At 50.2% G+C, this 22,572-nt stretch overlaps 2 protein-coding genes across 6 annotated transcripts in view; both read right to left on the bottom strand.

The window, feature by feature from the left end:
* Positions 1-1,467: 1,467 nt before the first annotated feature.
* On the bottom strand, positions 1,468-10,376 carry TMEM222 (transmembrane protein 222). Of its 2 annotated transcripts, none has more exons than XM_030039847.2 (6): positions 10,219-10,374; positions 7,725-7,809; positions 6,920-6,951; positions 6,126-6,222; positions 5,829-5,959; positions 1,468-4,830 (listed from the first exon to the last, which is right to left on the bottom strand). In XM_030039847.2, exons 1-6 carry the CDS (start codon positions 10,329-10,331, stop codon positions 4,743-4,745), a joined length of 546 nt encoding a protein of 181 aa, XP_029895707.1. In that variant the 5' UTR covers positions 10,332-10,374; the 3' UTR covers positions 1,468-4,742. The 2 variants fall into 2 exon arrangements, with proteins under 2 accessions (XP_029895707.1, XP_029895708.1); XM_030039848.2 differs by having other exon boundaries at positions 4,720-4,830; positions 5,824-5,959; positions 10,219-10,376.
* Positions 10,377-10,983: 607 nt separating this feature from the next.
* Positions 10,984-22,572, bottom strand: part of WDTC1 (WD and tetratricopeptide repeats 1) — a 32,515-nt gene continuing 20,926 nt past the window's right edge. For 3 of the 4 annotated variants that reach the window (XM_030039845.1, XM_030039843.2, XM_030039846.2), the window contains exons 13-16: positions 20,231-20,466; positions 19,683-19,851; positions 19,068-19,260; positions 10,984-18,914 (exon numbers count right to left, since the gene is read on the bottom strand). In XM_030039845.1, the coding sequence (XP_029895705.1) occupies positions 18,717-18,914; positions 19,068-19,260; positions 19,683-19,851; positions 20,231-20,466 (796 nt within the window). In that variant the 3' untranslated portion in view covers positions 10,984-18,716. Of the gene's footprint in view, positions 18,915-19,067; positions 19,261-19,286; positions 19,550-19,682; positions 19,852-20,230; positions 20,467-22,572 lie in introns of those variants that run through there. The other variant, XM_041129402.1, reaches the window with a different exon arrangement.

Here is a 22,572-nt window from a genome sequence, read left to right as displayed (position 1 = left end):
GGCTGACCACGCTGAGAGGTAGAAGAGAAAAATAAGAGGAGCAGGGCTTGCAGGGTCCAGCCTCCTGCCAAGGCCGGAGAGCTGTGAGCACCCCAGGCGCCCGAGTGTGACTGTCTTGGCACATTCAGACCGGCTGCTTCCATATAATCCCCAAATACCATGACCCAAACCGTGCGGCTCAGCTCCCACGCACCTCCAGCCAGATTCCCTGCAGCTCCCCAGGCAGCAGAAGTGGGTTAGAAAAATCTCGCCACGCTTGGGAGGCAAGCAGGGACCCAGCAGGACGGTTACAGCAGTACAGAGCCGTGCACGCCGGGCAGAGCGTGTTCCTGGTGGGTTTTGCATCCTCACCTCGTGCTCCAGTGACAGACGTGAGCAGGATAAAGCCCTCGGAGGCTGCCTGCCATCCCCACCGCTGCTGTTTCACAGCCCCGGAGCCAAAGCAGGGGCTGGAGTTAACGCAGCCGCAGGAACAGCGTGGTTTGGATCGAGGGGCTGAGCAGGAGAGGATCCAGGTGGTGTTTTGTAAGATGGCTGTGCCGTTAAATCCCCGGGCCTTGTACACAACCTAATTTTAAGGCTGATCTACTTTCCCCACCGCGTAGCTCTGGCCTCTGGATATCAGATGTAACGGAAAATCGGCTGCTGCATTAGCACTCGTTACAGCACTCGGAGGCCCAGCTTCCCTCGCTCCCAGTTCAGGCAGCGGTATCCTGCTGGGAGAGGGGAAAACGAGGCCGGCTCTTCGCATCCCACTCTGCTCTCCGCTCCTCTGTAGCTCCCGGCAGCCCCAGGCCCTGCACACATGTCCCCTCCGCAACAGCTTGCAGCGCAAATGGAAGATGGGGGGCTCTGTGCTGGCAGGGGAAAAGGAGCCAGGAGGCCAGTGCCCCCAGCCTCCAAGAAAACAGAGAAGTTAAGAGACTTAAGGGAAAGGGAAGCTATTTACAGCTAAAGGGGATCAACCTGCAAGCGGGGGCTTATCTTCTAAAAAAGCATTCTCTTCCCCAGAGCGCTCGGCTCCCCCCTGCCCAGGGCCACACAGGGCTCTGCTGACCGGGCAGAGGCTTAGAGACCAGCACAGAGCAAGAGCAGGCAGAGCCCCTTCTCCTCCCAAATATAACAAAGACCCTCGGCAGGTCCCTGGCTTTGAGAGACCTGGGATTAAAGCCTGCAAATGTTTCCCAATGCTGCGGCAATTGGGTTCCTCCTGCCCCCAAACCCCTCTTCCCGACAGCAGGTCTGAAAACAGGGCTGTGAGTTTTGCCCTGGAGCAGAGCAAAGGGCAAATTCATAAAGTAAAAGGCATGGGAGCTTCAGGGCCTGGCTTGTGCAGGCAGCCAGACACGCTGCCTTGGGCCAGGAGAGGGGCCAGAGCTCAGCCAGGCAGGGGGGGGAATACCAACTCTGCTCCCGGCTGGAAGAAGGAAGGAGTCTTGACTACAAGAGATGCGGCACTTGGAGACATCCACAGAAATAAGTTTATTTCCCCTACCGTCAGGATTATGAAACCACAGAAGCAGAGTTTAAATATTTACAAAGTAATCCAGTGCCCCACAGAGATAAAGAGAACAAAGGATGAGGGTACAGAGGGCTCGCCCCTCGCTGGAGAGCAACGGCAAAGCCACGGAGCTCTGCAGCGCAAGCGTGTGCAAAGGGGAAAAGAGGGGAGCATAAAACTGGCATCTGGAAGGTGAAGGACAGGGTGAACCTTTAATATGGCTAGTCGAAGGGGGTACTGCGAAGACGCCAGCAGTGAGATGAAGGAAGCTGCAAGGAGAGGACATTCCTTACCCACCCACCTCTTCTGCCACCTCCCACGCCAAGAGGAAGCAGTCCACTCCCTGCACAACCGCAGCCGCTGGCTGCAGCACTGCTGGGCAGCCACGCCGAGCACCGCCGGCATTTCTGCACACTCCCGCAGCGCTGGGCTGACACTACCGCAGCGTAGGAAAACCGTAAATCCGACCAGCCCACCCGCCTCCCCCAGCATCCGACCTCTGCGGGCACCATCCTTCATTGTGCGAGTACAGGCAGCTTTGCGTGTCCAGCACGGATGTGCAGGCTGGCTCTGCAGTACCTCAGCTTTGGGCCTTGCTCTCCCGTTAGCCACATTTCCTTTGGATGCCCGGAGCCATCCTCCATCTCCGTCGGTGGAAGCAGATCGGCTGTTCAGCCAGGACTTGGGCAAAGCACCGCCTTCCTTCCCCGGCAGTCAGCACTCCAACCCACTACGAGGTCCATTTGCTGCTGCTCGACAAGTCTCCATTCGAAACCCAGATCTGGTAAAAAGCGTTAGGAGCAAACGACAAGGATTTTCACAGTGGGGAATGGCACTCAACATGTTTTCAGAAGTCCCAGGAGCAGGGACTGTGGCCAGCAGCCCCACTCCCGGCCTCCCCCGACAACTCAAAGTCTCAGCTTTGGCAATGCTTGTATAGCTTATCTATAAAACACTGAATCAACGTGTGAGACAGGCCTAAGAGTCTCTAGGTTATTGCTACTGCGTAAGACAGGTTGGCTTCAGCCCTGGGGCCAGGGACTCCGAGCACATCCTTGGCGGGTCGCTCTGAGAAATCATACTTAAATTAAAAACAGAGGCAAAGGACTAATCTCTCCTGTTCAACTGGCTTGTCCTAGGGCACGTTAGCCAGCAGGCTAGCTGGGTGGAAACCGCAGCGACACCGGGTAGCTCGGTAAGACACCATCCTTTCATCATAAGGTTCTCCTTGATCAAGATCTTGGCTTTCTAATCAGCCCCAGGCCCAGCACCCTCCAGCTCACTCTCCACACAGGCTTGAAATGACTGTAGAGAGCAGACACCGACGACTATTTTAGTTCCAGGTAGACAGGGAAGGGTGCTGAGGTCTGCACACCTCCACCCAGCCCAGAAAGGCCAGCACCAGATGAGAGACAGACAACTGGGTGCTAGGGAGAAGGGAGAGGTTAAAGGGGCTACTTAAAAGTGATAGGAGGAAATGCAGAAATTGAGAAGACCAAGAGAAGTCCCCGAACTTCCCATATGGCTAGAGGAGCTGGGGAGATCGAAGCAGATGAGGCACACAGGGACAGGTCTGAGGGCCAGCAGGGTGACGGCAAATGGGCTTCCCAGTCAGAGGAAGCCACAGAGATGGCAGGCAGTGGAGAAGAGCTTTCTTGCTGGCCATAAGCACTGCTCGAGGTTGAAATCCATCAGGCAGTGGAGTAAAGAGCCGGCCTTTGAAGGCCTGAGTGAAAAAGCTATTCTCCTTCCTCTGCAGTCAGAGGGGATCTGCTCAACTGCACATAACCCTTCAGCCACACTTTTTTTTTAAAAAAGCCACCTGGCTCAGAGCCCCACAGAAAGCAGCATCTGCAGGCCAGAGCCTCAGCAAACACAGACCTGGACCTCTTCCCCTGGAAGAGGCTCTGGGTCACGTCCAAATTCACTTCCTGCCTAGCAGTCAAGAACAATCTATCCCTCTACTACCCATCCTGGCCCATCCAGGGCTCAAAAGGGCCATCAGCCCCACAACGCTGCCAGACCAGCATTTCTCACATCAAAGCCAGTCCTGCAAAGCATTTTTACCCAGGTGTGCTCTTCAAAGCATGCCAAGGAGATAAACAGACCTTCTCCTTCACCATCCAGGAACCAGTCGCAAGAAAGCCAATGCCCCAGTTTGCTGCTGCAAAGCCCAACCAGAACATGGCTGCCTTCCAGTCCCTTCACCTTTTCTGTTAATCTCTGATGGCCCCACTAAGCTCAGGTCTCAGGTGCTGCTCTCATGGATGCTTTCAAAACCCTACGCTAAGCCTTCTGCCCCAGAAACATGTACCTGCTCCTACCGGCACCTCTGCAAGCTCAGGTAGGCTGCGACACACAAAGTACTAGGGATCAAAGGAAAGTAAGTGGCTCGCGAGAAGTGTAATGACAATTTTAGATATTCAGAGCACAGGGAGAAGGAGGGAAGCTATGTTTTCTCTGGCACAAGCTAAAAGGGACTTAGCAATAGACTCCCAACTGTGCAACAGGCTATTGAAAGTGTGCAGACTGCCATGAGCCATACCCAAGCCAGTCAATCGACTTTCCTGCCTTTCTGGGCTCACCAGCAGGACCAGATGAATTTGCCCTGCCACAGAGCGTTCCTCTGCATGTCTCCTCAGAGGAGTGTCCCACCGTCAACACCTTTCTGTCACTACTGGGGAGACCATCAGTGAGTGCTGTGGCACTCTACACCCTCAGGAGGAATCCCACACCTCCACTTTGAAACATGTGCTACAGGAGAGTCATGCAACAGGGAAACAACTCCTTCTTGGAGACCCAGGAAATCTGAGGAAGCATCTGATGAAGTCTGCCAAGAGGAAGAAACCAGATGATCAGAGAGAGCCTTACAAGGTGTATCTGTTTGTGCTCCTGAACCAGGAGGCAGGTTTTGCCTTGTGGCTTTACTTGGCACTGAAAGCAAAGGTGCCTACACCTCTCCTTTCCTGATTGCACTTCTACCTACCAAATTGCAGAAAGGGAGCACATTCAAGGAGAGAGCAGGAGTCTTCAGAACCCCTGACACTGGGAGACACCATCGACAGAACAAAAACAGAAGGAAAAGAAGCCAGTTCCAGGAAACAAAGACGAGCTGTTACAATGGAGTGGAGCTGCCACCTTCCCTGGAAAACTCCTCCCAGAGTCCCATGCCTCCATCTCGCTGGATCAGTCACAGTTTCTTTCTTCGTGTGCCCATGGAATGGGGAGTTCACAGCTGCCATCACCGCAAATGAAGCGTGAGAACAACGGTCACGATCACCCCCAAGAAGAGGACAAAGGGAAGCCAGGTCTTCACAAATCCCCCTATGCTGCAAAACGGAAAAAAGGGGAAGGGTTCAAAGGTAAGAAATCAGCAGAGAAAGACAAAAGGGAGAGAAGGATGTGAGAATAACTGGAGAAATCAGAGGGAGACAGATGCCCTTCTGACTTTCTTATCCATTGCTGACACTGCCACACATCACATCCTGGAGATTCAGTGAGTGTTAAGAATTGAGACTAAATCAGGTCCACAAATAACTATATCATGAACAACAGGGCTGGACTCTCTTTCCAGCTTAAATTCAGGTCAAAGACTAGCACGTTTCATATCTGAACAGACAGGAGTGGTGACAGACCACAAAAAATTAAACCCCGTTACCACAGGCCTCGTTATTCAGACTGCTGGCATATTTAACCAAGACAGCAGGGACTACACTTGCCTAAAAGCTGGTAGAGAAGCTTCTCCAGAACAGGGAAGACCCAACAGAAGTGGACCAACTCAAAAGCTTTATGCAGGGCAGTCCTCGCAGAATCTCCTCTTCAGGCACAAGGAGCTGAAATGGAGATTAAGCGCCCTTTCTAGTAAGGAAAGCTCGGGGTTTACCTCTCCACTCAAGTTGGAAGCTCCACAGCAGTTGAAAATCTGACTAGTTTTTATGTAAACAAGATTCAAGAGAGGGAAGAGAAACCAGTAATCCTTGGAGACAAGCCATTCTGTGACCTTATGTTCTGACCTAACCCAGCCAAAAGACAACAGAGTGAGATTTGCTTTAGCTAGCATTTCCCAAATTCCAGGGACCCTAAATTAGATGCCAGACAGTATTTTGGGAGCAGCATCTAGTGCAACCCAGCAAGCACTCTTGGTCCTTTTCCTAAGAACAGGCAGCAGGCAGCGACAGTACCACCTACCAGCAACATACACCCACATGTTCTGAGGGAGAGATGTTTATCCCTTCTCCATGGGACAGTCTGAAGCTTTGGAGGGCGAGGAAGAACAAAAGAAACAGAGCCCCTTTGCCTGCTGAATCTAGACTGCTCCTCACCTCACCTTACGTACTTCCCATACAGGAGTGAGAAGAAGCAGAGTTTCACCATGTTCCAGGAGGTGCTGTTATCGTATCTCATCAAGTTTAAGGCCAGAGCCACATGAGAATGGCAGTTATCACAGCAAAGGTTGTGCTGGAACAGAAAAAGGGGCACCGGATTAGAAATTCTGTTCTTGAGGCTCCCCAGTTCTGCACCCTGCGCTGGTGCAGAGCCACAGGTCCCATCCCTGCAGCAAGGACCCAAACACTGGGGAGATACTCCTCCACACACAGACAGGACATCAGTGTCGGAGCCGTACCATTCGGTGCTTGTACTCCTCCGAAGCATCGTGTACAGCCGTGTCCCAAGCATTGGGACCGGTGGAGTATACTTTGCTTGGATCCAGTTTCCAGTACCTAGAAGGATGAGAACAGATCCCTTTGCACTACTGCTGCACCTTCACAACTTCTTGCTCTTCCCAGCAGGAAGATGCCTAAAGGACTTGGAGAAATCCACTTCCTCTGGAGTCCATGGAGCTGAGCTCTTCAAGACAAGCGTATGCCGCAGAGGACAGCAGAAACTACTGCTCAGCACCCTCAGCCCAACAGCACCCCAGAGAGAGAAACTGCAGACCTCAGGGGCACAGACAAAACTCTGAACTGCTTTCGCATCCCGTGATATGGAACCTTCGGCCATTCAAAACGTAAACCTGATCTGACAGATACACAAAACCCAGGCACCTCTCCTCCTCCCCCCAGAAAATCATTAACAGGATGTGAGTGATGACAGTTCATTAGTACAGCACAGGCAGTATTTACTTGGAAGACTTGCTGTTATCTTAAAATGTTTTAGCCTTTTCTTTTCTCTCTCTTTTTTTTTTTTAATAAAGGCTCCATACAGCTCTAGTTATTAATACCATTACATTGCTGTCACGCTTCTAAAAAGATTTAATTTAACGTGGTTTCTTGAAAAGCAGAGACACAGTAGCCATCCACTTGAATTAGGGCATCTGAACAACAAGAAAAGCAATATTATAGCATGTCTGTCTCCATGAATTAAAGGACATCTGCAGGTCAGTTGGTTAGTTTAATAAAAACTAACAAGAGCACTTACTTCACTGGCTTCCCAAATGCCATGTTGTCTTCCTACAAAAAAGGAAAAACGTCTCAAGAGGATAACCCCGTGCAATATTCATGACATGCCTCTTGCTGGAAGGCCTCACAGCCCGCGATTGCTTAGTGATAAAACTGTCACATTGCCTCAGCAGTCTCGAGACACCAACCTTATTTGTGTGTCTGGATTTAGATTTCAATTGTTTTCATAGTCCTGTTCTGGGCACGAGTATATTTATACTCTATACACGGTGACATCATCTAGCTATATAGTATAAGTACCTTGTTCCCCCTCTTTTTTTTTTTTTTAACTGTTAAGACTTTGTTAACTCAAAGTTGTAAATGTCCCGATATATTAAAAGTTTTAATTAAAACTCCCTTACTTTCAAAATCCACCAGACTATAAAGCAGTTTAGAAGACTGGCACATACCTGATGCTAAGCAGCATGATAGTAACAGGCTTGCTGAGGAAGTTGGAAAGCAACTTCTGCTACTCAGAATTAGACTACTATAAGAGAATTTAGGTCCAAAATTCCTAATTACGAACCTGAACTACTAAGGATTTTTTCCCTTCTGCTCACCAAACCAAACTAGCCACTACCCATCATATCCCTCAAACGATCTCCACTGGACAGCAGCCCACAGAGGAATAGCAAAGATCCGTGATCTTCAGAAACATCTAAAGCCTTTACTTTGCAGAACTTTGAGCTGTAAAAGACAGGAGATGGCTCAAAAGTCACCAGCAAAGGTGAGAAGCAGACCAAGCACAGATTCTGCTTCAGCACCTGGATCCATCGTCTACTTACTGAGACAAAGTACGGCCCTGCGAAGTCCCGAATGACTCCAGTCGACGTGCAGATACCCATGTGGCCAATGATCGGGAAGAGCCATCTACCGAGGCAACAAGCGAACCGTCAGGCTGAGATATTTGCCCCCCGATCATACCGAGTGCGTGCAACATGCTGCCAGAAGATTGCTGGAGCGGCCGTACAACCAGCTGCATAGCATGGGATAGACAGGCACAGTTAACATGTTATACGCAGCTGAGAGATGAAAGCAGGTGAGCCAAAGCCAGGCAAAGACAGGTAAGGATGAAGAAGAGGTACAAGCAAAAGAAAAACACAGAGGGAATACCCAAAGCTGTGCTGACAAGCAGATCTAGAGTCAGCTCGTCTGTGGGGCAGTCAGGCTCCACGATTTTAGCATGAGTGGCAGCAGTTATGGAGAGCGCAAGACTCTGAAGGCCTGCACTACACACATCCCTGGCCAGGGAAGGGCAAGCCATGGTCTCGCAGAACAAACCCATTTGTGTATCCAGGAGAAACTGCCTTGAGATAAAACTGGACTTTCCACTTCAAGAACTGAAAATAAGGTCACCTTGCCCATCTTCCTATCTATGCTACAGTTTTTCACAGCAAACTAGATTTAAGCACCCCAGACAGAAAACGGGGCTCCTGGCTCCAGGAAGAGCATTCCCTCCCCTAAACAATCCCATTGTTTCAAAGACCTCCTCCCTGTTAGATACTTATGGCCCGGGGAGCAGCAGATCTATATCCCAACCCCCTTCCATCATCATCACTTAGAAGTAAATACTTCAGGCCAAGTTACAGCTCTCTCCCACATCCTCTGGCATTCTCAGGTTTGCTGACCTCTCTCCTGAGGGACTGCGCGCAGCGACTAATATTTCAGAAGAGATTACAGCAGGACTAAAGAGCAACAGATTCACAAGTCACGGCTCAATCAGAGAGATCCTAAAACTATCAAAATAAAAAGGGACCGAGGCGGTTGGATGTTATGAGGAACGACAAGCCATACATGCCGACAAGCGCAGCTGAGGTTATAACGATCACATAGCTCCTGTTGATAACAGAACCCTACGACAGAGAAAGGACTCTGCACAGTTTGATGGTCTGCGCTTGCATCACTTACCCTCTGCATGTTCCTATCTGGTGCAAAAGAAAGCAGCCAGACAGTTTGGCTATCTGTGCAATGTTATATCAGCCAGAAGATACGGCTGAATATAACGCTGTCACAGCATTACCACCTTCAAAGGTCTATATAGTTCTTCCTTTTTTTTTTAATTCTCCTCTCAGCACTGACTAGCTTTCAAGCCTCCAAATCCAAGGATGACAGGAAATGTCAGAGGAAGAAAACGGAGCTATTATGCAGTCTAACGAGTGATTTTGCCAAATAACAACGCTGAAATTTCTGCTGCAAAACAAAATCAACAGGAAAATGCCACTGTTCATCAGGGAATGAACCCACAAGAAATACGGATGCCCAGTGACTTTGGCAGCAGGACAGTTCTCTTCATCAGTCCCAGCAGGAGATAAGAAGGTTAAAACCTTTGGAAAATCCTCCAGGAAAAGACTAAGGTGGGAATTTTAAGCAATCAAAAAAGAAAAGAGGTAAAAAACAAAGCTGGTTTGTAGCTGTATGCGAAACAGCAACAGCAAAGTTACAGCTTCTCCTCACTGAGGAGAGTTGCAGTGCCATTCCCAATCCTGGCATGGACCACACCACGTCTTCTACCTGACTTTCAGCTCTGGCTCAGTAAACATTACCACCTGATTTGAACCGGAGGGGAAGAGGAAGGCATAAAAATAAGCCTTTGTGTTCCCAGACTACCCCTAAACCCACATTTTACAGCTTTTCATTTTCCCACGACTAGAGTAAAACTCAGAAGTTCTCCTTGGAGCCTGCTTACACTTGGCTGACAAGACTGGAAAGGCAAATCCACTTCTAACTCATTACAAGTGAAGCGCAGGGGCTCTCCTCGAGGCATAAGGTGGTCTAAGATCCCCGGAGCCAAACCTTTGCTCCAAAAACATGAAAGCCTTCCCACGTTTCACTGGATCCCCTCCACTCCCGCTCCTGCAGAGACAAGCCCGCTCTACCGCAAAGCTTTCCCCACACACGCCCTCGCTGCGGGGAGAGGAGGGCCCTACCCCGAGGACAGAATCCTACACGGGCCCCGAAGCAGCCTGGCACCCAGTCACCCCAAAGCAGGCCGAGCACCCCGAAGCGGGGCCACCCCGGAGCAGGCCAGGCAGCCAGTTACCCCGGTCTGCCTGCCCCAAAGCGGGCCTACACCCGCTTACCACAAGGCAGGCCGGGCTCCCCGCCAGCTCCGCAGCTGGCTGAGCAGCCGGGCACCCCGAAGCGGACCGGGCAGCCGGACCCGGGAGAGGCAAGGGGTGCCCCGGCCCTGGCCCTTCTCCGGTAAGGAGGCGCGGGCCCAGGCCTCAGCCGGGCCGCCCGCCCCCGGGGCCGGCCGGGAGCACAGGGCCCAGCACTCACGTCAGGACGGGGATGGGGGTCCACACCACGCAGTAGGGGAAACGGCCGCGCTCGGCGTCCAGCCCGGCCCCGCCGCCATTGAACTGCTTCATCTTGGCCTCCGCTTCCGCCATCACCGGGGCCCGCCCCCCCGCCCGCCGCGTTTACGTCACTTCCTGGAGACCGCGCCCGCTTCCGGGCACGGCCGGTAACCAGGAAGCGGGAGCGGGCAGGCTCCCTCACGGCCTGGCGGGCCCAGCGCCGCCTCCCCCGGGCCCTCCCCGTTTTGGGGAGGGGGGAATCCGAGCTGGAAGGGCCCCGGGGCTCACCCACCTGGCCGGCCAGAGCCCGGGCGGAGAGCCCACAGCCCCGCGGCTGCTGCTTGACGAAGCGTTGGCTCGCTGCTCTCCACCCCCACGGAGAGCCGAGCTTCGGGCTCGTCCCCCCACCCCGCCCCAGGACTTCAGCGGCTTCGTGCGGCGCAGAAGGGCCTGGGTTTGTTTCACAGCGGGGCCTTCTGCTCCGGCGAAGCTCCTCGAGGCAGGTACCTTCACCCCTCACACCTACCTTGTGCAGATCCACCACGCAAACCTCAGTAGCGAACTTCTCCCTGCTGCCCTTCCAAAGACCAGAAGCTGGAAGAGTCAGGCCCCAGAGCTGCCAGGTAGAAGGCGCCCTCAGGAAAGTGCAAAAGCAGAAATAAGTATCAGACCCAGCCTCCCCTGAGAGAGGAGGTGGTCAAGGGACTGCAAGGGGAGGAACAGCATTTACAAATGGAGAATCAGATTAGAAAAATAACAATTGCTTTATTAGGAAGTTTAATTCAAACTACACGAGAAAGCTGAAGAAGAAATATGTTTATTCCAGATTTCCACCCACCACAACACACTCGGCAAAATACAGAGTGACAACTCACTGAACTAGTGGGAAGAACAGGGAGGACATCGCTTGCCCCAGCCCAGCAGACCCAGGACAGGGACGTTCAGCCCAGCAGGTGCAGGAGAGCTGCAGAGCGTCCAGCCCCCACTCTCCTCTTCGCATCCTTCCATGCTTTCCGTGGAAGCTGCTCGTTTCCTCCTCACACAGAGACCTTGAGCTGCATTTCCCTTCAAGCCCTGTAGTTACCAGAGCTCTCCAGCACAGTTTGTGACGTTACACAGCATGATGCCAAGGGGTTTTGCTAATAAAACAGTCTTGGCCCCTTCCTGCACGTGGTTAGGTTCCTCCTCACACAGAGCAGAGGCAATGCAGAGCCAAGCACTCTGCTCACAGAAGGTGCTGGCTTTTGTTATTAGCAAACCCTGTTAACGGCAAGAGCCACGTTCCCAATGGTCGTCACAAACTTACAGCTTCCACATAACCACCCCACTTTTTACTGAAATTTCTCTCCTTCATCAAAGACTTATCTCTATGCATTCTGCTTTCCATTACCTGACTGCTCAATAATTAAGCTGAGTCCAGCCTTCCACATTTATCAATGTAGTCTCTGTTCTGGGGACAGAACAGCACTTAACACGCTCACTGAATTTTAGACTAAGGAAGCTTCCAGCTTGAAAGCCCAGGAGATCCGTAACCTCTACCGACAGCAGAGGCACATCAGAGGGGACACCAGTTGGGAGTTGCCGGTATGGCAGTAGAAAGCATTGGCTAACAGTCTAGTGCGGAGGTGGCCTACCCGCCCTCAATACACGCTAACTTGTCATATGAGTACTCAGGCTTCAACACAACTAGCTTAGTAATGCACTGAAGACTACATTTCCTTGCCTCTACCAAGCCCTCAAGAGATCATCTAACATCCCACCTTATTTCCTAGTCTAGACCATGTTTTAGGACAGCCCCTCCAAGAAGGAGGGCTGCTTCAGAGGCAGCTGGATGGAAGCAGAGCCATCAACCGAGGTGCTCATGCAGAGCAGCTCACGTCAAGCTACAGCGTGGGCATCGTCTCAGCGTGACCTGTCACTGCATCAAGAGTTGATCAAGAGCCTGAGATCGTGCTCCTCGGAATCTGATGGTGAGGGAATTCACAAAATAGTCCAGTTACAAAAGAGAGAAAGCCGAGGAAATATAGACACCCTTAAGAGCAAAGCCATGCCTGGTGCTTTGGTTTCCAACAGACACTTCCTATTTTGGCACTTTGGATGGAAGATGCACACAAAGGTTGTATGTGTTTCAGTGAACACTTTGTTCAATGAAGAAAAATACTTGCATTGATTTGCTCCAGGCTAACGTAAGTATCAGAGATTGTTAAAAATCTATGAATAGGGGCCAATGTTCGCATCAGCTAATGTGGTCCTGGCGCGTTTGTCGGATTAGGCAATGGATTTGCTCTTCCTGCTTGTGTCTCGGAGGCTGCTAAGCAGCGTATCACCAGGGACCAGCTCCCTTGGCAAAGCCACACAGCAAGGATGACACCGACAGCCTCAGCAGGACGCATCTCCCTGCAGTGCCGCCTCATACCCTCCCCTCCCGCATGGGCAGGGGGCATTTCAGACAGCCCAGTTTATTCTCTCTTAAACTAAGTGCAGGAAGGCAAACCAGCTGCTGGAGCACAGGAAGAACACCGTTTTCCCCAGGCTGGATTTAAAAAAGAAAAAAAAAAAAAAAAACCAAAGAAAAAAAAAATCAATACAGCACTCCTGTACTGCACAGCTTTCTTTTGTGTTTGTCAGGCAAGCGGAAGGGCTCTCCATCCCCAATACCGCACTGGCAGAAAACGGGTGAGCTGTAGCTGACAGCAGGGTCTTCCTAGTGACAACTGGAAAGCTGCTGCTGTTCTACTGCTATTGATCTAAGCAGAATACAAAACACCTGAAGTCAGCAGGGAAAAATAGCTGCAGTTGGAAAAGAAACTGCGGGGGGGGGGGGGGGGGGGGGACACAACGACACGGACAGGGAGGGGAGAGCAGGTAAGAAGTTCTCCATGCATAAAATTAAAGGCCGGGCTTTTTATTGCAGCTATCTTGCCTGACTACAAGACTGGATCGATGTACAGAGCAGGAATCCTGCCATCATTGTTTTTGCAATCTCTCATTTGACAAGAAACAAAAGGTTTCACTCCTACTTGTGCCAGCGACTTGCCATCAATGGCTCCTCTCTCCTGTTGTCAGCAAGGAAGCAGCTCTACTTCCCGTTGGCCCAAAACATCCTCAGGACAACGATCTTTGCCTACTCACTGCAGGTGCCAATGCATCACTCACACCCTGGAGATGCAGAGCCCTTCCGAGAGGAGAGCCTGTCTGCTCTGGGAAGAAGCGGCCCAGACCGCACACCGGTTTGTCCAAGCACACGCCACCATGGCTATAGCTGGAGCTCGGCCTGGAAGGGATTTGGTTACCTCCCCTTTCTACCCCGGCTCATCTCTGAGCCTGAAAGAAGCAGGCACCCAGCCAGCTCTTGTTCAGTAAAGCGGCTTCCTTGGGAACCTTCCCTGTTGTGACAGCTCAAACATTACAGGGACTGCCAGGACCAAACCACTCAAGGAAGAGATCCCCTCCCCCTTCTGACATTGACAACCGAGGCAGCAGCAGGCAACACCGCGTGCAGGAGTCTATTTAAAATGTCACCGAGGCACAGGCTGATGGAGGACACCAAGGCGTCCTTCCCCCACCCTGGAGGTGATGCTGGGGTGGGTTGCTTTGCGTTTTTGTTGTTCCTTTCCTGTGGTCTGTGCCTGCTGCAATCTGACAGCCTCTAATCGCTCAGCGTGAACCAGAAACGTCACTCTCATCTGTATTGATGATGGTGCTACTCACAAGCGAAAGAACATACGCAGGCTCAGCCACCCACCCCAAAAGCAATGCCCCTAAGCCATCTCACCCCTCAGCTTTAACCTTCAGGTCTTTTCTGCTTCCCTGTCACTTGAAAGCTGCATTTCCTTCTCTCTCCCTCTCCAACTGACACAGCCAACCCACAGGGCAACTTTTATGTTTAAAGGAAAAGCCACCAGTTTCTCAGGGACAAGGGGCACAAGGTGGAAGCGCTCAAAGAGCCAAGTGCAGGTCACAATCATTTCTCAGCTACGAAATCCACAAAAAGGCCCACCTTTTCTCCTTGCCAGCCCCGGCGCTGGTCCCGATCAGTCTCACCTCCTGCAGCAGCAAGGCCTGAACAAGCTACGAGAAGCATAACAGGCAGAGGACTGAATTCCTCACTGCAACAACAGCAGGCAGTTTTCCGACATCCTGCTCCCATTTTGCTCAGAGACAGCAGCCATCTTGAGCCCTTTGCAGACTTGTTCCTGGCACTGTGACATCCGAGAAAAGTGATCTCATCAGTAGGGCTGTGATTGCTCTTCTCCCCACATCCCAGAGCATATCGCTCCTCTCCCTCCTCAACCCAATTCCCTTACCCAAATTACAAATAAAACTCATTTCCTGGGTCCTTCTAGCCATTTCCACCCACGATTCAACCACTCAGCTTCCCCTTCCATGCTTCCTCTTTGTCCAGCCATTCAGTCCAAGATCTGACCTAATTAGTTGATTGCCAATTCCAGCTGTGGATGCGCATTGCTTTGTTAGAGCAGAGCTGTCTTTTAAAGCAATAATTTGTATCAGACAGGATTTGAAATGAAGAGGCCTCTAAAGGCCTTCAGCTGAAAGGTGTCCAATGGGAATTTTTAAGAGAAGACTTCAAATGGATTCTGAAAATAGCAGACTGGTTTTCTAACTCTTACTTAAGGCCTGGCATTCTGCAGCTTGGAGGGCAGGAAAGTATTTGGGAGGTTTTGCTGCAGGAGCCCAGAGAAGAAAGTGAGTTTGTGATATCCTTTAGCAAGGGATCATCTCTGGGTCTAAATGTTGATGTCCAACACACCATGCTGAGTGCGAGACACTTTAAGGCAGTAAGTGCGCTGTTTCTGACAGCGGAAAGGTCTCAGAAGATCAGTCAGTAACATGGTGACTCAGGTAGGTGACCTTGGGTCTGCCCCGCAGCCTAAGCCACCAGGGCTCTGCTTCTCAGGGCAAGAGGCTATTTACTGTTTAAGAAGAGCTAAAAGGCAAGTATGGGTTAATTTTCCCTACACAGCTTTTTGCCTCCCCCTCACTCACCTCTAACCCTTGGGTTCAGCAGGGGCTCAATGAGGATTTTAACAATTTTACCCCCCACCCTGACAAAACGTAATTCAGAGAAACTAACTCCATTACAGCACCATTCATCTTTCTGTAAGACGTGTGCATCACTTCTCTCTTCTCCAGCAAGCCCCAGGCAGCCGTTCTCATCCTCACTCCAACGTTTGCAGCTTTAGCTCTAAACCAAGCCAGAGGCAGACTCTGCTCCCAAACACAGCCCCAGCCCTTGGTCCACTGATAGATCTGAGCTCCCCACACCTGCACAAACTAACATCAGCACTAACTCAGTAGCCACCACAGCTTACAAGCCATGTTTTGGGCTCCCCAGCCCCCTTCCCACTCAAGTTTACTGGGGCGTCTATTCTCCAAGAAGCAGCACTGTTGAATAGACAACATCCAGCCCAACCAGGCCACCCCCCCACCCACGCTTGTCCACCTCCATAGAGGAGAAAGGTTGAACAAAGCCAGAACAATCCCCCAAACAAAATGACACCAAGAAAGAACTAGAACAAAGAACTGTTTAATTGCTTAACCCTTTCTCTTCCAGGGACCAGAGAAACAAGTTTTCTGCTCCTTCTAGTGAGGGCAGTAAGGCTTGTGTGTTACCTCTACAACTGCAGGGGCAAAGTTTACGAGATGATCATCTTTAGTACTTGAAAAAGCGAGAAGCAATGATCACTGCAACACTAAGAGAATCCTAGAGTCTCCTAACGGAGAGCCCATTTCTAGAATACAAAAATAAAAGAGGCATCCCTGCATATCCCAGGCTAGAAAGAGTTAACCAGAAAGAGCAGGAAGAAGCTTTCCCAAAGAGGGGGTTGAAGTAAACAGCAGAGGTCAATAAAGCAACATCTTTTCCCTACTTCCCCAGCATGTTTCTTCCTTCACCAATAAATACAAATTCCTCATTAACAAGCAACAAAGCAGGTAATCTGCCCACGACAAGGGGAAAAGGGGCTAGAAGCAGAAAGATTTTTCTCTCTCCTTCTCTCCCATTATTATTTATCTTTTTTAACCAAAGCAGCCATTAAAAAAAGCAATCCACTGCAGAGGCAGGGAATCTTGTAGCTTTCACACTGCAACTGGCAGGTAAAAGAGCTGCACTGTCTCACAAGGGTAAAAACAACAAAAAATAGCTGCCACAGCAAAAGGTGAATGGGGAGGGAGAGGTCTGTTCTCTTCAGAGCTTTCTATCTCAGCCTCCCAGTTTAAAAATCAAAGCCTGCAGACATTGTCTACTGAAAGCTGAAAAAAAAGTTTGAGTGGGAGGAGAAGAGAGAAAAAAAAAAAGAGGATGCGTCTAGTAGGAAAGCCTTAAGCAAAAAAAAAGAAAAGGCCAGACCATGTCAAAAAGCCACCCAAGTGAGAAGAATTTTCTGCTGTCTCTGGGTTTTGAAGAGCATTGAGTGCCAGGGTACACCTGGGGTGTGGGAGCTTGTACACAACCAAACAGGTAAACTGAGCAAGTAGTCACATCTAATGCGCTGGTACTGCAATGAGAACAAGCAAACATGCCCTCAGCAGCCAAGTGACAATCTGTCCCAGGAGAGCTCTGCTTCAGCAGGAGAAGATGGAGCGCGAGTCTGCCATCACAGCTCAGCAGAGCACAAGGGTAGCCAGTCGTTTCTGGGCAGTGAGGGGCATGCTCCCACAAGACCGGGGTTCACCAAGGCTCAGTTTCACCCACATGTGAAAGAGCAGATGGACATCTTTGTCTGAAGGGCAGAGATCAGGTCCCAGTTAGCTCCACTGCTATTACAAGGGGGGTGTGGGGGATCTCTCTATGCAGGGAACAGTGTCCTTGGAGAGATGCTGCCAGCTACGAGACTGTGACCTCTCTCCCTCCTGCACAAGGCTCACTCATCTCATAAAGACTGTTCTGGAAGGGAGAGGAAGCCAGTTACCTTGATCAGCCAGCACTGCGCAGTCTCTCTCATCAATGCTTGGCAGCCAGAAGCAGCCAGAGAAGGAAAGGGAGGCCTCTCATCTTTCCACAGCAGGAACAGGAAGACCAGGGATTGCACCACATGGAAGAACAGCCCTAATGCAGCATACACACATGTGCACACACTCCCAGACACACATCTCACACCCCTGGGACCAAGGCTAGCATGTTCAGACCTTCAGCAGTAAGAGATACGAGACAGCGCAGAGCAGTTAGGATCTCCAGGGGCTCTTTGGTCTTAGTTGATAGTCCTAGAAAAAACAACCTCTTCGGATTCGGTTGTAGCACAGCTGTGTAAGATCTATTTGATATTTAGCATTTGGCAACTGCAAGAGGGAAAAACAGGGCTGCATGTTACATGAGAGGGGAAGGGATGGAAGTACAGTGCTGCATTTCTAGCTGTACTCTGGGCTTTGCAGCCAGAGACAGTGTGTGGAGAGCGGGAAGAGGAACGAGGGTTCCTGAGAGGACCACTAATCCATCAGATGTTATACCAACAATGAGGCAAAGAAGGCCCACCTCGGCCAAGACAGAGCAGCTGACTGCACAAAAATGCTGCTTCCTAAAAGCTCAAAACTTTAGTTGCAACGTATACATGGTGGCAACATTCTCAGCTCCAACACAGGTGACTTAGAGAGCAGAAGGTGAATAGAGCTACACACATTTTGGGAAATGGAGAGAGCAGCTCTGGAAGAGTGCTGTTACCAGCCCCTTTCCTCAGTAGCTTTAGCTACGTGAGCCCTAGGTCTCTGATCAAACCTGCTCCCATTGCTGTCACCTTTCTCCATGGGTTCACAGACCACAGAAGAAAGTATCAGAGCTGGGCAATCACATCCTGCCCTGTTGAGCTGCACATACTCAGTGCCTTCACTGATTGATCAACTAAGACAGATGCCCAGGGACAAGACAGGCAATATCCAGTCCTTAATACAACACAGCTACATCTGGTGACAACGTGTTAAGAGATGGAAGCCAGAAGAAAGATGTTATGGGACAAAACAGGTGTATCATGGCCAACAACCCTAAACCAGGGGCCTCTAGACAGACTGGTAGCACAAAAGCAGAGTCAAGCTTTCAAGACCAAGATCACTGCAGTAAATTCATTCCATAACCCCTGCCCTAGGTTTGTATTTTATTCAGGAATTTAACATCCCCTCTCCAAATGCATGAATGCAGGCAACATCCCTCTATACCAGATCATACAGCAGCTCTGGAAAAAAATTCACCAGCTTACACTGCTTACAGACAACTCAAAGACCCCTGTTGGGACTAAATTCCACTAAAGGCAAACCTCGGACTGCACTGACATGCTGCTCAGTAGCGTGACGGGAGAAGGAGGAGGTGGTGACGATGTTTTAAAGAGACGGCCGCTCCTGCCCCTGCCAGCTTGTCCTACTCTGTGCATAGTGCGAAACAGTGCAGTCATTCATCAGAGAAAGTTCAGGACCAAGGAAACTAGGTTCCCTTTCAGCCAAACAATTAGAGGAAGGAGAGGCAGTTCTGTTTTAGCTGGGCCGGCACTGGACTTGCCCCTCCGAGCTGTCTTCATCATCTGAGCCTCCAGCCCCACCACTGGTCAGTCCTGTAATCCGGTACCCCATGTTCAGCAACATCACCTCCAGCGGGTCTGCATTCATTCGTCTCTGGTTAGCTTGGGAAGCACCTTCCATGTCTACTACCACGCGCCCATTAAGGGTTTCACTCTGCAAGACAAGAAGGGAGAGAACTCAGCAAGGCAGTGCTAGGACCAAACAGGGGCTGTTACTGCTGCTGCAACTCTCAAGAGAACCCAATAGGAAAGACCAGCTGAGTGAGTTACATCTCACGACAAGACAGTCTTTTACTGTGGCTCTTACCTCTGGCCTAGGATTCCACAGTCGTACAACTGGGTCAATGCCGCTGGTAGCCAGGAAGCAGTAACTGGGATGAGGCTGGAGACAATTCACAATCGACTCATCTCCCTGCAGCACTCTAACAAGGTTGGTGGTTTCTTTCTCCCAGATGAAGAAGGAGCCGTCATCTGACCCACTGACTATGTACTGTGCATTGCTAGGGTGAGAGGAGCAGAGACTGGAGATCACAGCTCAGAGTCAAAGCTAGTCTCTAGCAGACATGAGAATCTCAGTTGGCTTCTATAATCAGTAGGCTGCCACCCCTCACGCTTATGGATCCAGATAAAGCTTTCTGTGTTGGCTCCCTCCATCCCCAGGATTCATGTTTGCAATCCCAAATGGCTTTTCTGAAATGCTAGCCCAACCGGGTCCTCTGTGGATCTGCTACTGAACCAGCTATTCATGCAGCCACACAAGGAGGAGGGTTTCCGTCATCTTTTTCAACCCTGAAAACCAGTGTCAGCATCATTTTATGAACAGTCACATGGGGCTATGCATGAGGCTTTATCCAATGGAAGAGAGCATTCTGCTGCTGCTCACACTCCTGTCCTGCATCCCTATTACGCTCTGCCAACATACCTGCCAAAGAAATTGGCCTCTTTGATGTCTGTAGTAGTGTTACAGTGGCCACAATATCGGAATTTGTAGTCATAGCTGCGCTCCCTCAGCACCATCTCATCCTCTGAGATGGAATCCTTGCGGCCTGTGGCTCGCAGCCGGATGGGGCCACCCCCTTTCTTGTCTTCAGCTGGAAAGACAACAGATTTCCCTCATCACAATTTGGACAGGAACATGTTCTCAGCAAACAGAAAGCACTCTAGGAGACCCCAACAGCTTTAGAGAAGAGTTAAGGACAATTCCAGTAGGGAGCAGGGCTTAGAAGCACAAGCTTCCTTCCAGATTATCTCCTGGGTACATCAGACTCCTTTTACCATACTCTTGCTCAAGAGCGAACCAGGACTAGGCACAAGGAAAGAACATGCCTAGGCCAGTTTTTTGTGCACAGTAACAATCAATCTCAGAAGTTAGAGCTTTACTTCATAGGGGCAGTTTAAGGAGAAAATTCCTTGTCTGATCATTAGATTTTAGTATAACCTTGAAGAACCACACCGAACACTGGCACTCACCGTTATCACTCTTGGAGAAGAGGGCTGCATTGATGTCTCTGTCTAGTGCATCGCAGGCACTGCTATGTGCTTGTTCTGGGAACTTCCCTTTAAAGTCATCCAGACACTCCAGTGCTTCTGCCACATACTTGAGTTCAAAGAGACAGCGGGCAAGACGGAAATGGGCCTTCAGGTGGCATGGATTCAAGGAGATCGCCTTCAAGCAGTCTCTTAAAGCATCATAATGGTCCCCATCCCTGAAGAAAAGGGAGTGATGGATTAGATAGCCCAAGCAGAAACAGTACATTTTCCACTGCTGTTTCCCAGCCCTCGTTTCACTCCAAAGCTGCTTGTTTCCAGCTTTCTTTATGCAAGCAGACACCCCACAAGCTCATGTACTAATAGCATTTGCTGTTTCCCAGGGGCACCATCTGACCAAGCCCAGCTTCTTGAATGCACCTCCACACACATACAGGCAGCCCTGTAATGTGACCACACAGGGAAGCCCAGCAAGTCTTGACCTGCCATTTTAAATCCGACAGAGCAGAGCTCACTGATAGAACACATTTAGGGAAGTCCTTTGAAGATGGAGGATGCACAAGCCCTCTGGCCAAGCAGACACAAGGCCTCTCCTGCAAGGCGAGCAGGGTCTCCTCGGAACACAGCAGCTCACGCGTGCCCCTTTGTGGACGCACAGCGTGGCAGCATGTTTCCCTGCCCACAGTCACAGCCACTTGTAGCCCTCAAGAAGGAGCTACAGAACCACCACACTTCATAGCCCTGATGGACAAATATTTAAAGCAGCAGTCTTTTCTCACCTTTATAAGAAAAACCTTTAAGTTTTAGAAATAAGCATTATAGCAGACTGGTATCATAATGGATATTTATATCCTATTTACAGTTACTGGAGACTACGCTTGATTTCCCTAAGCTCCATGGCTGTGCAATAAGAATGCCTCTGTTTGTGCTCTGGAAGCAGGAGAGACTTGACAAGCCTTGCATGCTGGTATTCAGTTCAGACTGACAGAGGCTGAGAAGTCAGCCAGGACTGACACGCCTGGTGTACCACCGTCAAGCCTAAACTGTTCAGAGGCACCACAATCTGCTTTAAGAGAGTGCTGAGTCTCCATATGACAGCTAATAATAATAATAAATAATAAATAATAATGTTTCACACCTGTAACCTATGTGCACTGCACCTACCAAAGTCTGAAACAGCCCCAAGGGGAAGGGGTTGAATTGCCCTGTACCTTCCACAGGGTGCCAGCTGTAGATCATGTGGAGCCTTTGTCAGGGAAGAGGTGCTCCTGGGTCTCTACTCATTAAGGGGAGCTCCAAATCCTTGGGTTACATGCTAAGCAGTGCTTATTCAGTGCCACAAGCATGTTCTGCAAACCATTCATCCTATTGCTCCCTCCTCCCATCTAGGAGGATATTGGCCACATATTACAGCTTGCTAGCACAGTACAGAAGGTGGAGTGCCTTGTCCATGAGATCTGCAGCAGAGCAGAAGAAACATGGTTCTTGAGGGCTGTCTTTGCAGCACTGTGTCTGTGTCAATCCAGGAGGCTGGATGCACAGCATCAGGCCACTTTTATTCAAAGAAAGAGGGAATGCAAGTTACCTGTTATGATGACAGACGGGTGTCTCGAATTTTCAGAGCTGATTGGGCTATTAGCTGCTTTGCCACCCTCAAAAATCCTTCACCCTCAACTACCAGCATCAGACAGCCCAATAGACTGGTGTGAAAATGTACACATTAAGATGTAAAGCAGGCACTGACTTCTTCCATTGTTACAGGTTTGACTCAGCTTGTACAAAAATGCTCTAACTAGAAATCAGCTAAGTACTGTCAACATAGACTGCTAAAAGCAATCTGGAGAGTGAGGCAGTTGGCTCTTATGAGCAAATTTTAAAAGGACAGCCTTAGAAGTGCTGCAGAGTATGAGTAGCATCTTAAGGGAGATGAGCAAGGGGAGGCTAGGAAATTACAGACCTTCCTTTTTTCTAGAGCTCTCTGTTACTCAGAGAACAAGGCCAAAGCAAGACCTGCAGTATTCTGCAGGGTGGCCTACAGCTGTTCCTGCTCCGAACGTGAAGACACACGATGGTTCGGTGTGGGTCACTGTCCAACTGCTTCATCCTCCTTCTCAGTGACATCCCAGCCACCTTCTACCATACACCAGTAGCTGTTTCTAGCAGAAAAGTACCCTGTCTTTTCTGCACCTGAGAAGATATCAGCTCAGTACTATTTAAATTCTAATCATTGCATGCCACAGAAACCCACTGTGCATATATTTTCACATCTTCCTGCTACCGAAAACTGTAGCAAAGCACTAGCTGACACACAGAAAGGTTCAGAT

The sequence above is a fragment of the Aquila chrysaetos genome, chromosome 16 (assembly GCF_900496995.4).
Source record: "Aquila chrysaetos chrysaetos chromosome 16, bAquChr1.4, whole genome shotgun sequence".
Classification (NCBI taxonomy): Eukaryota; Metazoa; Chordata; class Aves; order Accipitriformes; family Accipitridae; genus Aquila; species Aquila chrysaetos.
This window is presented reverse-complemented; position numbering and strand designations above follow the sequence as displayed.